The sequence below is a fragment of the Panthera tigris genome, chromosome A1, assembly GCF_018350195.1.
Source record: "Panthera tigris isolate Pti1 chromosome A1, P.tigris_Pti1_mat1.1, whole genome shotgun sequence".
Classification (NCBI taxonomy): domain Eukaryota; kingdom Metazoa; phylum Chordata; class Mammalia; order Carnivora; family Felidae; genus Panthera; species Panthera tigris.
Genome location: NC_056660.1, coordinates 7,460,517 through 7,477,016, shown reverse-complemented (window position 1 = coordinate 7,477,016; position 16,500 = coordinate 7,460,517). Strand labels below are relative to the sequence as shown.

Genomic DNA, 16,500 nt, shown 5'->3' with positions numbered 1-16,500 from the left:
CGTGGGCACGGTTCTAGGCACCCGGGACACAGAAGCACGCACGACACGCTGTCTCCAGGCTCATGGCATTGGTCAGAGCTGAGAGGTGATATGCAAATAAGTAAATATAAGAAGCAAAGTGATTTCAGATAAGCATATATTCTCAGGAAGAAGACAGCACATAATGGTGTTTGAGGGACAGTTGAGAATGGGGCAGAGTTATTGCTTTGAGACCACATCCCGTTTCAAGAGCATTTATAAAGCACCTGATGTCTTAGGTATCCGAAATACAGGGAAAGCGCGTAAAGCACACTACCAGGCCCCACAGCGGCAACAGAGGGGAAATCAAATTCCAAGCGGGTTGACTTGCGACCAGTCTCTGAGTTACCAGACGGAGCTTCCCGGGACGACGTTGGCGTTAAAATGTTCATGACACCGAGAGTCTCTCTGGCTTGAAGGCCCACAGTGAAATCGGGTCCCTCCTGGCTTTGTGGGAGCAGAGTAGCTGGAAACATTCCTCCCGTAGAGCCCTCCGCTCCCTGGACTGGAGCCTGAAGCCTGTGTTTGTCCATCGCCCGAGTACTCTGGACCCACTGCTCCCAGAAGCATTCAAACCATGCCAAGCGGGTGTTGCATAAAAAACACACACACACACAACCACGAAAAAAGCTTGTGTGTTCGGCAAATATAAGCGGGTGAGCGGGCCGAGCGTCGCTCAGTCGCCGAGGGGGGAGCTGACGCTCTGCTTCGTCCAGCTGAACGCAAGCAATGGACATGGAGAAGGTCAACTCCATGGACTTTGGAGAATTTGTGGACGTGTTCGGGAATGTCGTTGAGAGATGCCCTCTGATTGCGGCTGCTGTGTGGTCCCAGCGCCCGTTCTCCAACTCGGAAGATTTAGAGAAGCACTTTTTTGCCTTTATTGACGCCCTTCCACAGTCAGGTGAGGCTGCGGCATTAGACGCCGAGAGTCTGTGCGAAGGGCTTTCAAGCGTATTTACCCGAATGGTTTGAGATATTTTAGCCTAGTTGCTTATCATTGATTGGTATTTTTATCGTAAGGCTCGATCTCCTTAGACTCGGTCAATGAGGGTCAGACGCTTGCGAGGTGTCGGGCCGGAGGTAGAATTGCCGAGGTAGGTCGGCTCGGGTAAAGGGGTTGTTAAATATTAAAGCCACGAGGTCACGACGCGAGAGGAACAGGCACCGTTCTCCTCGGGCCTCGCAGCCCCACAGAGGCCAAAGGTCAGGCTGAGGGCCCACCCTCTCTTAGCCAAGTGTGTTGGCTCTGGGAATGTCCTGTATGCAAGAGAGGAGACAGCACGGTATCAGAATATCTCAGGAGCCCAGGGGAAAGAGCAAATGGCTGACATTTTTACCAGAAAGGGCCAGTTTGGACTGGACCACCGAGGAAAGTAGACTCACTCAGATCAGCAACTCCCTAAGGGAGTGAAGAGGAAAAGACAAAAATCTGAAGGAATTCCTCTGGCGAAAGGGAGAGAAATTGTTGATTTCCTCTGGCTAGAGAGAGACAAGGCGACCCTTGCGGGTGTGGGGTGAGGAGGGTGGAGGTTTAGGCTTACCCCAAGTGACTCAGAGTGACACAGGGCCTCACAGGGATTCAGAGACCGAGGGTTAGAGTCAGGGCTGCTTCCGGGGCCGTTCGGGTATCTTCAGAAAAGCCTGAAGGGAGGCGAGGGGCAAGGGCTGCCTTCACAGAGGGGCTCCCACAGAGGCCTGGTGGGTGGGGGTGGGGGTGGGGGAGAGGAGGACCGCCACGGTCTTCTCCTCCATAATGAGGCCAACGGACAGTCTTGCCCATCCGTCCAGAGTCTGACATCCGGGGGGGTTTCCGAACGTCCCCCAAATAAGGAACTCGTTTTAATTGATTTGGGGCACATCTAGCAAGAGGAGAGGATCGTGTTATAAAATCAAACGGACAGAAATGTTGACAGTCACCCCCTTCTCGGGGCCTCTCTCAGCTCTGCCACTGGGCTCGGGCATTCGTGGGGCTGAAGGACACCAAAGCCTTGTGACCGATGACTCACAGGATGGTCAGTCCCAGCTTGATGAGCCGAGAGGCTCCCCTTGTCAGCATACAGCCTGCAGAACAAGCTGGAAAGAGTAAGAGGCTACCAGAGCCCATGTTCTAAATGTCTGACAGGAAAAGGCAGGTCAAATGGAAGGCTTCTAGGCCAGAGGGGAAATAATTTTTAAAGGGTGTGAATGCCTTATGAATGGCATTTTTTTCTATCATGTTAAAAAAAAAATAAAGGAGAAAAATTCCATGATCTGTCTCAATACCTAAGGGGTGGTAGGGCTGGGGAGGGAAAGGATTGCGTGGATAATTCAAACCCAGTATTCACTGGTTTATCCAGTTATTCAACATTTATTTAGGGCTTACGGTGCCAAGAACTTAGATAATAAAATTAAAATTTCCCTATTTCCGTCTTCTCTCTCATCAGCAGTCCCTCCAATCAGTTTGAGCAGAGGTTCTCGTTAAGGTTAGTTAAGGTCTGGTTAAGGTCAAATCCAATCACAGTCCTGAGCAAAGCGGGATATGGGGATTGGCATTCACCCCCTCCCTCCTGAGGCTTGTATTTGATCCCTCTCCTAACTCAGTGGGAGCTCCGTATTCTGGTCGGTGTCAGAATCCTACATCGCTCAGTGAATAGGGACTTAATATCGAATGCGTGAAACGGTTCAGAAGATGAGATCGTAAGATGATTTTGAAAGGTGATGGATCCTGGTACCCTCTCCCCACACATTTCACCTGGAGCGACTTTAGTGACAGGTCCATGGGACAAAATGACCAGAGGGAGCTGGGGTCACTGGGGTGTTTGCTCCCTTCTGCATCAGACACTGTTCTTTGCAGGGACCCCCTTATGTGGATCCTGCTTCTCAGTCCTCTGCCAGTGTCCACATTCTCTTAGGCAGCTGGGAGCAGGGCTTCAAAGCTATAAGGGTGGCTACTTTGTATCTAATCACCTCCATGATGTTGGAGAGGCAACGTGAGCGATGAAAATAATAACAGCGAAAATGCATTTAACCCTTACTTTTGGTGTATTTCAGGCACTTTTGTAAACACTTTCCATTTGTTAACTCATTTAATCCTTATGATAATCTTATAAAACAAGCATTATCATTATCATATCCATCTTACAGATGAGAAAACAGAGGAACAGAAAGGATAAAGAACTTGATCAAGAACACACAGCTAGAAAGTGGCAGAACCGGGATTCAAACCTTGATGGTCAACCCAGCAGCTTTTGAAGCATTTTTTAGAGAATCAGAACAGTCTAAAAAGAGTTTCTAGGGAGTTCTTTTATTCATTCACTAATTTATTCAATTCATATTAATGCTTGATGTCCCAGATCCTATGTTGGGTTATTTCAATAAGCAAATGAAACGGGATTTACTGCATAGTCTAGCTTTAATCTGCAGAGTTGGGAATGTAATAGAGTCTTTTAATCCCATAACGAAAAGAGGCCTTAAAAGAAAGTTCGGGATAGGGTGATCTACCTGGTCAAGGATTTGTTTTATACACGATCTAAGAAAATCCTCTACAATTAGCAGAAAACAAAATCTTGTTTGTAGAGTAAACCAAGGTTGACAATCCACTCCGGTTACACTATGAGGATTATTGGTCAGTAGGTGGCAGTCCAGGATTAATATTCAATTCTAGCACTAATTGGCCAAGCACCCTTTCAAGCCAATCAGTTCCTGATTTCCGGCCAAGGGGCGTGGAGAAAATAAAGGGAAGACAGTTGAAACACACATACACACACACACACACACACACACACCCCAATTCAGTACTAATTTGTGTTAAAATCAAAGATAAAAAGTGCATCTCCTTGTGACATTTCAGAATTGCAATAATGCCATAATTTATTATTTAATACTTCTTTCAGAACATAGTTGTTGAATGAATAAAAAAGATACTAATAATTCCCTGAAATGCAGGCTCTCAGGTATTTAGAAGAGGCTGTTCAAATGTGTTCAATCAAAGGATATATATGGCACTCCTTCCCAAAAGTGATGTGTCGGTCAAGCGCCCACTGTGCCCCAGGAATTGTCCCAGGCGTTGTGGACAAGTGCCTACCTTCAACGAGTTTACATTCTAGTAGAGAGAGACTGGATTAACATAAGTAAATGAGATAATTTCACATTCTAAAAAAGTATTAGGAGAAAACATGTAATAAAATAAGTCTTTCTTAGGAAGTGACACTGGAGTCCCACAAACCAAAAGATGAGAAGAAAGCGGTCTAAGCTCCAGGAGAAGGCCATCTTAGAAAAGGAACCTGAGACTTTTTGGATCCAGGTGTCATAAAAAGAAAAACAAACTGATGGCATTTAAAGCCATGAGACCCAGTGAGGACACCTGGCCATTTGTGCAACTACAGAGGGGAAGAGAAGTAAGTACTGAGTCCTGGGGTACTTCAGTGTTAGTGACCTGGCAGAACAGGAACCAATGACGAAAGTAGGCGAGTGATGATAATCTTTTAAGAAGGACAGAGGAACAACCATATGACATTCTCTCAAGAGGCTGAGGAAGAAGACAGGAGAACAGGCCGCTGGGTTTGGGCAAGATGGCCATCATCTGTGACCTTGATGAGCGCAGACTGGATGGCGGGTGGGACTGAAAGCTTGATAGAGTGAACCTGGGATAGGAGGTGAGAAACCCTTTGAGGTGTTTGCTAAGGAGGAGCAGAGATATAGGGAGAAGCTAGAGGGCAATAGGGAATCAAGGGAGAGTTTAATTTTGTTGGTGGGACGAGTGACTCTAAGGCGTGTTCGTGGTTGCTGAGGATAAGGCAGTGCCGGGAGTGAGGGGGGAAGAAACGGATGTTTGAAATTATAGTCTCGATATGGAAAGAGGACCAGCTTCAAGAACACAACAGATGGGGGCGTGGGGGCGCCTGGGTGGCTCAGCTGGTTAAGCGACCTACTTGAAGCCTCCAACTCTGGCTCAGGTCATTATCTTCTTGAGTTCCAGCCCCACATCGGGCTCTCTGCTGTCAGCACAGAGTGTGGTTCTGATCCTCTGTCTTCCTCTCTCTCTGCCCTCCCTTGTGCATGTGCCTTCTTTCTCTCAAAAATAAACATCAACACACACACACACACACACACACACACACACACCAGAAGGAATAGATGATCCATTGTACCGGCAGGGAGAACACACTAGTTGGTCCCGATGTAGGGACCCTGGTGGCCTCTAATGGGATTCCAAGCCAGTTGCCTGCTCTGCTCTCCTATTGAAACGAAGAGTGTCCGCTTTGTGCCAGGAACTCTCCTAGATGCAAAGATTGATGACTTGTGGTCGCAGCAAATAAGACACGTCTACCCCTACATCCCTGCGTGTGCCATGCCAAAGGCACAAGCCGTAGGATTTCAGGAAAGACTGAAGAAAACAGGCAGCATTGAAATGGTCCGGCCAACCCAGGACAATCGACTGACCTGGCCAGTGCGCAGCCCGGTGCGGCTGGGTCAGCATCATCCCAGATAGTACTCCAGGGGTCAGTGGTGGGGAGAAAAGGTGGAGTCCTGGGCTGGCCCGGATCACGTTCTGGTTTTTTCCTGAGCTACCATCGTCTACTGGCCCCCACGCACCTTTTTTTTTTGTCTCTAATCTGCAGCTGTGTATATGGGTCGCAGGTGTGCGTGCGTGCGTGCGTGTGTGCGCGTGTGTGTGCGCGCGTGTGTTTTCTTCTTCTCTTTGCCCTGCCCTTCTCTGGGCCTCCCTTCTCTTCTCTTCCCCCTACCTTCCCCACAAACAGTGTAAAACACAGGTTCAGTCCTAGGCAAACATTAACCCCAGACGGTGTTTTCAAGAGGGGAGACAACCCAGGGGAGTGAGAAGCGAGGTGCAAGAACGAGGAGGAAAGGGGCAGGTGTGGCGCACGTGGGACCGGCCCCGCTCCTCCGCGGTCCCCTAGGGGAGTCCGCTCGGGGCTGTATGGGGACGGACGCTAGCCCCACGCCGATGGCTCCCCGCCAATAACTACTTTCCCCCAAGCTTGAGCTGGGCCTCTAGAGAATAAGAAATAGGGGGGAAAGGAAGTCAAGACGGGGTCGGTCAGAAGACTGGGTCACGGTCCCCCTCGCCTAAAGGCTGCTTGGAAAGCCTGAATATGCAAGGAGGGGGCGCCAAGGAGAGCTCTCTGGGTCAGGACCTGTAGAGACGCTCAGGACTCTATTTCCCCTCCCCAGTCTGCCGTTTGCTGGGGGGCCAGGGCTGGGTGGGTGCGGAGGGAATTCGGATTCGGAGTGGTGGATGGTCGCCGGGCACAGCCTCCAGGGCCTGGGGCGGGGATCAGTGCAGGTAGGGAATTTAACACCTTCATTTTCGCCCCACCCGGACCCGGGAAAAGAAGCACCTAGCATTTGCAGTGCCCCGGGACAGGACCCATGAGAAGGGGCCTAAAATAGTGGTGTCGTAGAGATGGAATTACAGGTGACACGACTTTCATTTAAAACGCCCTTTAACCTTGGAGGGACGGCCAATGCCCCCCAAGTCGCCTGGTATTTGAGCTACTAGCCAAGTGACCTTGGGCAGGTCCCCTAATCCGTTCTGAGCCTCCACGGAATCCTCCCTTAAAAGCACATGGTCCGGTTCTCCCGACCTGGACCCTGGTCTGTGAGTTGGAAGGTGCAATCCCAACCATCCTTTAATTGGGCAAAAACCGTAAGGTTTGAGTAAGGGGAGGTTTTACGCCGTATTTAAAACGAGTTTTAAATGATCTCCCTCTCCAACAGAGCTCCTGACTCATCTCAGCGCCAGAGTCAGATGCTTCGGCCCCACAGTCCAGTTAGAACGTTTACTACGACTAATAAGAACGGCTGTTTCTTGGATGTTTGCTAGTATTAGGTGCTGCGTTGGGGGGGGGGGAATGAATTGTCTCCAATCCTCATAACGACTCGGCAAGTTAGGTGTCATTACCCTCCTCGTACAGGTTATAGCTGGCTGCTTACCATATCGGAAATCTTGCCCAGCCTTGAGCATTTGAATTCTGGTTTGAGAGAGCTAAGCAAAAAGGGTTGGTCAGGGCTCACGGAAACTCCCCGGATTAGGATGTAAAAGCTCAGGCATTACACCAGGGGGTTCCACTTTTAAGCCTCGGAGATTATGAGAAGCTATCTTGCAAGAAAACTCTAAGTTGTTCTCTGCGCTGTCTTTAGGATCTATATTTGGAGAAAGGGAATGAGCCTCAGACGGCGGGTGGGCTGGGGGGGGGCGGTGGGTGGAGGGGAGGGGGGTGGGTGGGAAGGGGGCGTTATTTTCCTAAAAGGAGGAGAGCCACTTTCATTCAAAAGGCTGTGGAAATCCGGCTGGAAATGAGTTTCTTTGCAGTTAATCATCTCTAAGTTTCTCTGGATGCTTCATTCCAGACGCCCCAACCTCACACTTAGGATCACAAAATCCTGGACGTTTATTTGCCGAGCCCCATGGATGTTATCCCCGTTGGGCCCTCCCCGCCCTTCTCCTCTGGAACGGAACGAAACCCATTCGGTGGCTTTTGCAGGAAGTCTTCAGGCCCCCGCGTCCGGCCCTCTCCGACATCAAAGCCCCCTCGAGAGCAAAGGACTTTGAAAAGATACGAAACGCTCGGGCTCCTTATCGCGTCCCTGCTCCCTCCCGAGCAAGTCGTAAATTCCGAGCCTCGGAGGCCTCTCCCCTCCGCTCTTCTTGCCCCAAGGTCTCAAAGGACAAGCCTGTCACTTCCCGCCCCGCCCCTGGGTCCGGGCCCAGGCCGAAGGAGCTGGCACCGAGGGGCGCAAGGTTCGGGCGCGTTCGAGGGGCTGCGGCGGTGGGCGCCCCCGCAATCCGGGACACCCCTCGTTGCCCTTCGTCACCTCCAGAAGACCCTGCGTCTCCCCCCCTCCCCGCCCTCCCCCAAGCCCCCCATCGGGCGGGGCGGGAGGCCGGCCGGCAGCCCCGTGCGCCCTCTCCGCCGTCTCCGCCGCGCGCTGACGCGTCCCCGCTGCGTGTCTGTGCTTCCCCGCAGGCCAAGAGGGCATCCTGCGCTGCCACCCGGACCTGGCGGGCCGCGAGCTGCAGCAGGGCACGCTCACTGCGGAGTCGCGGCGGGAGCAGAGGGGCGCGGGCCTGATGAGCCTGGACGCGGCCGAGCGGCTCCGGCTGGCGGAGCTCAACGCTCAGTACCGCGCGCGCTTCGGCTTCCCCTTCGTGCTCGCCGCGCGTCTCAGCGACCGGGCGGCGGTGCCGGGGGAGCTGGCGCGCCGGCTGCAGCGCCCGCCCGCCGAGGAGCTGCGCACCGCCCTGGGCGAGGTGAAGAAGATCGGCCGCCTGCGCCTCGCCGACCTCCTCGGCGCCGCCGGCCTCGCCGGACCGTAGCGGGCGCGTGAGCCCGGGACCCCGGGCGCGCGTCGGGACCGGCCGCGGCGGGCGGCTGGCGCGGGCCCGGAGCGGCGTCCACCCGCGCACGGAGGGAGGGGAGCGGCGGAGCCATCGGGCGAGTAATGAGCCCCTTTGTCCACCCACCCAGCCGCCCACCCGCGCACGCTTTGCCAACATATCTGTAGGCGGTCGCGCTTCGCCCCGATTGAGCCAGCTCACTGCTTCGATTCTACACTCCCTTTGCAGCCCGTTTGACGCCACCGGCCTTTGGCTCCCCATCCTCTCCTGCTAAGCCCGAGCCGCAAGGCAAAAACGGGCGGAAAAAGGAATCTTTTCTTCCGCAGCGGTGTGTCTGTTTGTTTTCTTCTTCTCCCCCCTCATTTGCCGCACCCGACATTTACAGGCGAGCGGAAGGCGTTTTCTCACTCTGGGGCGCCTGCTGGAAACTGGAGCCAGGAAGGCGAAACACTGGTGCGGGGCCTTGGTGCCGGGGAGGCCGCGTGTGGGGGAAGGTGGGCAGGAGGGAGCCCCGTGATGGGCCGACGTTGGGAAGGCGCCCGGTGGGGGCAGGCGGAGTAGCTGTTATGGTCGCCCTTGAGAGAGGGTTGGGAGTGGGGGGCGTCTCCAGGCCGGATGGGCCCAAAAGTCAGGGGCAGGCGGCCTCCCCGACTCTCCCAGAGGTCGGCCCTTGAGAGCTGACTGGTCAGACCCTCAGGCTGCCACGGGAGACCCGTCGGTCATTACAAAGTTAATAATAAAATAAATAATAATTTAACAGCACTGACCGAGCAGTGCTGCACATTCTAGCCCGAGGTGAACGTGAGAAACCCTCCCCCCCCCCCCAGAGGGCTGACAAAGCAGGTGATGGAGAAAAATCGGTGCCCAGGGAAATCTTTCTGGCCGGAGTAAGCTGTTCCGGGGAGCTTCTGAACCCTGGGGCTCCTGAGCCCCCCTGCAGACCGGACAGCTGTCTACACTGAGGGCCAAAATTCCACTCGTGCAGGACGGGCTCATCGTATTCCCTCTCTCTCAGCCCCACACACTGGAAGGTCTACCCGACCCCAGCGAACCTAAGTTTCCGTTGGCAGCAGAGTTTGGCCCTTTGAAGACTGGAACCTCCATTAGTGACCAGCCCCCCCCCCCCCCCGCCCCTTCCAGGTAAGCAGCAGCAGCAAGAAAACCTTTTCGTAAAAAGCCAGCGTGGTCAGGCTGCAGTCCCACAGACAGAAGCCACCCTGGCCGCCCCAGGGACTTCAGTCAAGGAGCCTCAATCCCTTTGCCACCTTGCAGGTGTTTTCCGCTAGTGGTAAGGGCGAACGGAGGCCAGAAGCTGGTGGCCGGGCTAGGTTGGGGTGCCAGGGAAGTGAGCTGCGGCTACCAGCATCCCTGTAGACTAAGGCCTCCTTGGCCTGGGCCTGGGCCAGACGCCTTTCTGGAAGCAGGAGCATCAGGTGCACACAACAAAGGCAGCTTGATGACTCAGTTCCTGCGCTCTAGGACCCTACGGCGGCGGCAACAGTGGGCCCCTGGGGCCTGGGGCTAGACGCCTGCCTCACTTTAGCCAAGGTAACTTGGGGGCTTTACTGACACACACAAGAAATCTTTGGCCTGACAGAGGGCTTTCTGCCCCAGGATACAAGCGCCACAGGCCGGGCCTGAGACTCTGACTAATCCAGTGTATTCAAGCCCCCTGTCCAACCCTAGGATGAGTCAGTCTCTTAAATAGAGGGGCCCCAGCTGCAGAGTCTGGACTGTCCGTGTAAATGTGCTCAAGCTAAGATACTCAGGCTTCCCGCGGGGGAGGACTTGCAGCCGTATTTTTAGACCGAGTGTCCAGTGAGATCCTCTGGGGCACGACCTGGGTGTCCTCAATCACACAGTTACATTTCAAAGCTTGCCAGAAATTGTTTATTTCTGCAGGAGGGGATACGGGCTGGGGAAGACTCTGGATCCACCCCTTCAAAGGAGCTGGGAGGGGGAGGGGGACGGGGGAAGAAGGGCTGGCGGAGGATGCCTCTTACCAACGCTGCTGAGCGCTTGCAGTCTTGAGGGCAGGACGCGGGACGCGGGAAGCGCACGCCCGGGTGGGAAGGGCCCTGGCCAAAGCCACAGGTAGCTCTTGCTTTTTTCTCCGGTAGGAGCAAAGAGGCAGAGGCCGCCCTTGCCCGGGCTGGTCAGCCGTGGCTGCCATGGTCTGGCAGCAGAGGTTTCTGTGGCCACCTCTTGGCTCACACAGCATCGCGCCCTGGACTTCGCTGGCTTTGGCCTGGCAGAGATGTTTCTCATTTCCACGCTCCGGTGCGCAGGATGCGGGAGACAAACCCGGACTTCTGAGGCCGGGGGCCACGGTCTGGGTCCTGGGCGTGCGCACCAGCCGGGACAGCGGGGTGGCCCAACGCGCCCCCGCGAGCGTCCGGGAGCCCAGAAGTGGCTGGTGCAGAGTCTAGGGTGGTTAATTTCATACTTTACTTACTAATTTGTTAACGCGCGCGCGCGCACACACACACACACACACACACACACACACACACACCCCACAATGGCAATACTAAAAACGGCTGGAAGGCGAAGAGCTGATTTCACTCTCCCTAACCCTCCCAACCCCTCCATGCTACCATTCCCAGGTTGGGGAACTGCTTCGCCAATTCTCACCTCTCCCTTAAAACGTCCAAGCCAGCCCGCCCGGCCATCACTCTTGGCAAAAAAGACCTGAGAGCTTTCCTGCTAGGAATTCACGAGCCCAATCCGAGCCTGGTATTCACGTATGTCACCGGGAAACGGAATGGGGCCTTCCTTGTATTTACCCAAAGAAGTAGGCTTTTTGGTCTGTGTGTCCAAAAGATGTCCACAGACAACTGTCATGGGAAGAAGGGGGGGCAGACAGCACAATTAATTTGCATACATTTCTTTACTCACTTTAAATTTCAGGGATCAGGCTTAGGATATCAGTTCCAATTCAAAAATAAAGAGCTCTTTTCAGAAAGTATTTACCGGAGGACAAGAGCAGGTGGCAATTGGCGAAAAATCTGGGAAGGAATTTATGGAAAATTTGTCATTCGATAAACTAATAAACGGCAGTTAGCAGGTGCCTGTGAAAGAGAGATATAAGTAGGATGTGGAAGGTAGTCCGAACGGTGGAACAGCAGAACCTGATTGTTCTGGCCCTATTTGGCGTAGGGTGTGGGGAGTTTGGATTCCGGGAATCATGCTAGTTGGTTTTGGGTTTCCAGGGTGGCACCAGAAGCCTTAGTAATAATTAACATCTGTACAGAGTCCTACGCGTTGCCCAAAATGGACTTATAGGAGCTCATTTAGTTTTAGTGACCGGAACAGCTAGCTGTGTGACCTTGGGAAAGTCGCTCAACCTCTCTGAGCTTCAGGTTTCTCCTTTATAAACTGGAAGTGCTACATGGACAGTAAGTCCTTTGTCTTCCCTCCAGAGAGAGTAGCTTCCCAAAGGGCCCAGTGACTCAAGGAGAACTGAACCTTATCTGAGCTCCTTCCCTCGGCCTCATAAAGCCTACTGTGCAAGGTTTCCTCGGAACATATTTTCATATGATAAGCAAAAGTCCCTCTAGGCACAGACGTTGGTGCGCGGACAAATGGTAACCAAAGACCTTCCACGTCAAAACCAAGTGATAACGTTTAGCTGTTGCTGGCCTGAGAGCTTGATTTCTCTCTCAGCATCGCGGGTTTTCCTCCGGGGTGAGACCCCCCCCAAGGCCCTCTCCCTCGAGGGACTTTAAATCATTCTCCGTGCTTGCCCACCACAAGGCGCTAGAGTGGTTCATCCAATCCCCACACAGTGACCACAGACTCTAATTTCAGAAGAAAGAACGAAAATGGGCAACTGCCATTTATTTGCGTGACATTTACCCAATGAGCAAAACCAGACTTCGGCACCTCTCTCAGGGCTCATCTCCCTAAATCTCCTGCCTTTAACAGTATATTTTTGGATCGAAGAGCATGACAAAAAAAAAAAATGTATATTCCTTGCCTTGGATAAGAAAGCTTGGGGGTTACTCCACGGGAGGAATAAGGCAGTGCATTTCCTCACTCCCCTGCACCCTGTCCCCTGAGCGGTAAAACTCTAGTCCACTAGTGACCTCCCACGAATTCGGGAGCTTTTCCTCAGGTACAGAAGACCAGACACTCGGTTTGCTTGCGGGGGCGGGGGGGGGGACATTCTTGACACCAGTGGGGGCAGGGACACATCTGCTCTTGGGAATGAAGCCTGGGCAGCTGTGGACAGCTGCGGCCTCTCCCTGCTGTTCAGAATGAACACGTTGGGACCCATTGTGGCCTGATGGGGCCGAAAGGACACTGCCATCGATTTCCTTCCCAGAGATGTTAGCCGAGTGGGCCGCGGCCGGGCAGGGTGGGGTTGTTGCGGTCAAACCACTCGTTATTCAGCCCTTCCTTTGTGCGAGGGAGTTGCCGATTGCGTGTCTGATTGCGGGTGGTGGCTGACGAGCTCCCTCAATGCCAAGCGAAGAAGAGATGAACTCATTCCTCCACAGCAGTATAGCTCGCCAAGCCGAACGATTTTATCCTGCAACACTGTCTTCTTTTTCGCTCTTCCTTAATTACCCTGACAAGCCAGATCAATGCAGGGTGAGGGTTTCCTGTGCAGAAGAGAGGAAGGATAGGAGCAGTTGCACTGTTTGAATAATTTCCTTGATCTCAACGGGATTCAGAAAGCAGACGTGCATGCTAAGGTGGAGAGAGATGGTCTGCCCTATCAGGCTTACAAGGGCCACAGGCTCCCCGCTTTTCAAGAGCCACAAATATGGGGAAAGGACACCCCCCCCACCGCCGCCCCGAGCTAGAGCAAACACTGGGGACCTTTGAGCAGGGAGAGAGTCCTGTCAATGATCTCTGGATTCAAGGAGTGTCTCATCTGCCCAGAGGAGCAGCCCGCCCCCTTCCTGTGCCTCCCTGCGCCCCCCAACACACACCCCCTGCCCCTGCCCTTGCCACCAGCCGGAATTCTGGAAGCCCCTGACCCTCTCCAAGGAATGTTGAATGGCCTTTACAACGTTAGCAACAAAGAGACCACGTCCCTTTGATAACCGTTGTGGCTGCCCTGTGGTCTTCCTGATGCTTTATTTACCTGAGTCTCTTTCTTCCCACCCTCTCCTGCCCTTAAAAGCCTGCTTTGGCTCAGGCTCCACGGGGTCACAGCTTCAGCCCCACCCCAGCCCCAGCCCCAAGCTTTCCACAAGTTTGCCTCATCCAGAGCCGTTTGCTGAAGGCTTCTCTGGTAGGGCAGCCAGTTGGAGACCAGAGGTACTGGCTGGAAAAAAAGCCTTGATCCAGAGAAGTTGGGGCCAACGATCCCAGGAGGTTCTCAGCTCAGGCCAAAGGTTCTAAGAAAGCCACCAAGCACCTTGGGTCCAGGACTGAGAAGGCTCTCCCCCAGGGTCTCCTGCGGGTGGCACCCCCATCCTCCCAGGGCCACACATGTGCACCCAAAGGCTGGTAGAGTCCCATCCAGAGGAGGCCCCCAGAGGATAGGCACCTGGTGAAGACCTACCAGAAAGGCTAAGCCATCAAGATGAAAAGACACCCAAGCTTCCTTCTCATCAGCCACCATCCACCCCTTTCTGACTGCTCTTGGCACCCTGCCCTTTGGGGACCCAGATGGGCCTCTTGGTTGAGAGTGCGGCCGGATGTGAAGGGACACTTCCACTCTGAGAAGCTTATCCAAGGACATCAGCATTGGCTCCTTTCTCCTCATCAAACAGCCCAGACCCCAGGACCTTGGGCAGGGTCATGCTACTGCCCTGCAGGCCCATTTTCCATTAAGAAAACCAATTGGTTTTTCACCACGATTTCCTTTCTCCAGCTCTCACACCCCAAGAGAGCCTCAGGTTGCCTGGGGTCCAGCCAGCTCTGGGGCCTGGCGTGACCCCTGGGGCCAGAGCGACCCTGGCTGCTCCCAAAGCATTTGGGCGGGCAGGCCAGAGCCCTTTCTCCGGGGCAGAGCACAGAGACACAGCTGGAAAACCGGGACAATTAGCCAGCGGCCGGCGGCCGGGCCATAAAAACGCAGGAAGCGGCCACTGCAGGGCGGAGGGAATGGCTGTCCCCAATAAAGCGATTGTTCCAAAGAATGCCCACATTCCGAAGACACAGGCTTGAGCCTGGGCCTCGGCTTCCAGAGCTCGAGGCTTGGGAGGGGGTTGTGGGGGACAGAAAGAGGAATTGTGTCTCCAGGAAGAGGAGGAAGATGTTTGCTAGATCAAAAGTCTGAAGTGCCCACCACTTAACCTCCCACATTCCCACCCCGTCAGGACTGCAGACTCTCCCTTTCGCTCCCCCTCCCCCAACTCAGTGACTTGGGTTCTGCAATGGGGCTTGCGATCTTTTTTCCCTGTTTTATTTCTTGAGCTGTCCCATGAACTCAGCTGTCCGGACCAGGCTCGGTAGGTCCACTTGGAGGACTTGCCCGCCACCACCTCCCCACCCCCCCCACCCCCGTCTTCCACCTCTTGGGGGCTCAGCTATCTGACCTACCCCCGCCCCGCAGACTGCTGATTGTAACCAACCTCCTTAGGAAACGCAGACGAGAAGAACCAGCAAGCCGGGGATCCCTCAGCCCTGGGCTTGTTCACATCCAACTTGGGCCTGGCCTCCCTCCGCTATGCAGCTTTGGTGGGTGTCGTCTGTAAAACGGAGGTGGTGACAACACCAGCTCAGTTCCCCACTTAGGGAGGTGTGAGGATCGAGGCAGGTAAAGGGCACTGGAAAAAAGCTCCAGAGACGAGAAGGTGAAGAAGTGACAACCGCCAAAGAGCGCTTGACAATGAGAACCGACAAGTGCAGCTGTGGAGATGGGCGGCTAGTGTCCCGCTGGTCCCGGAGCGCCCGAAGCCGCCCAGGCAGCTTGCCCAGTCCCCGGACCGGGCCTCTGCGATCCTCAAATCCTAGTCTGGTGGCCCTGTCTGGGCTCGGAGAGAAAGCTTGGAAGGCCACCGCGGGGCTGCTCCCTGCAGTGGCTACACGGAGCCGGGGCCGGGCGCGTGCGCAAGACAGATCTGGTCGCCTTGCGCTCCTGTCCCGGCAGTTCCCAAGCCAGGCCTCACAGCACTGGTCCCCGCAGCTGCCACTGAGCCCCTGGGGCCCCCGACACAGTGCTTCAAAGTTGGTCCTTTCTCAACTTTTCTTCACTAGGAGCTCTTCAGAAGCAATCATTAGTAACGGCCCGGGTTCCCTGCCCATCTCCTAGAGACGAAAAACGATTTTCTTTGGACAATGTTCTACCTTGGAAAGCAGAAAGTGGTTTTAAGACAAAGGCATTATGTACAATATACAAATACCTAGGTATATATTAGCAGCAATTTTGACTCTCTTTACCTGGATTTTTAACCACTTCAGTAAAATAAACATGTATGGGTAGGCTCGCTGAATTTTCGCAGACAACCTACCGTGTCACCAGCACCCTGTTCAAGAAACCAGAACTTTGCCAGCACTCTAGCAACCCTCTTTTACCCCCCCCCCCCATAACTGCCCTCCACCGTCTGACTTCTGCCACAGGCTCCTTGGTCTGACTGTTTTGTGTCTTTGGATGCAAATGCTTTTTTAAAAACTGAATTGCTTTAATTTAACTTAAATCCCAAACGTGAGATGAACTCGGAGACGCAGCCTGAAGCTAGCAGCATAATTTATCTTGTGCGAGAGGCAAGAGGTTTCCTTGGGGAGGAAAATAGCTGATTAGCAGCCACAGTTGTTTTGGGGCGCGCAACCGTTCTGGCCAGGAGCGCAGAGAGGGCAGGAACCGGCCCCATCTCTAAGGGCTCGGCTCCTCACCTCCCGGGTTGGTCAGAAACGTAGTCATCAAAGCAATGGCTTCCCTTTTCTTTCCTCTTTGGTGTAGAAGGAGCCTGTAGATGCACCCCCCCCCCCACCCCGCAAATGCAGAAACACTACTACTTAGTTTCCAAGCCCAGATTCCCACAAAGATAGCTCTCCCCCCCCCCTCTTTTGCAAGTCTCTTGATTTCATTCTTTGAACCTGTGATTGGAGGTTAAAGTGCACCAGGTTGGAAGGAGGAGGAAGCTCTTAACAATAAAGGTTTGAATATTTCGCGGTGATCGGGTCGCAGCCCTCTCTTGAGCTCCCCTCTCCCCTTATCTTTTAAAATGCAAATCGTG

General features: G+C 53.9%; 1 protein-coding gene across 1 annotated transcript; it reads left to right on the top strand.

The window, feature by feature from the left end:
* The first annotated feature begins 711 nt into the window (after positions 1 to 711).
* On the top strand, positions 712 to 8,360 carry URAD (ureidoimidazoline (2-oxo-4-hydroxy-4-carboxy-5-) decarboxylase). Its single transcript, XM_042957309.1, has 2 exons — positions 712 to 922; positions 7,992 to 8,360. The coding sequence occupies exons 1-2, from the start codon at positions 748 to 750 to the stop codon at positions 8,339 to 8,341; spliced, it is 525 nt and encodes a 174-aa protein (XP_042813243.1). The 5' UTR covers positions 712 to 747; the 3' UTR covers positions 8,342 to 8,360.
* The last annotated feature ends 8,140 nt before the right edge of the window (positions 8,361 to 16,500 follow it).

Bases quoted from the DNA above. Each gene is read 5' to 3' on its own strand.
- URAD (XM_042957309.1), top strand. From the start codon at position 748: ATGGACATGGAGAAGGTCAACTCCATGGACTTTGGAGAATTTGTGGAC. The intron at 923-7,991 runs GTGAGGCTGCGG...GCTTCCCCGCAG, and splicing joins TGACGCCCTTCCACAGTCAG to GCCAAGAGGGCATCCTGCGC.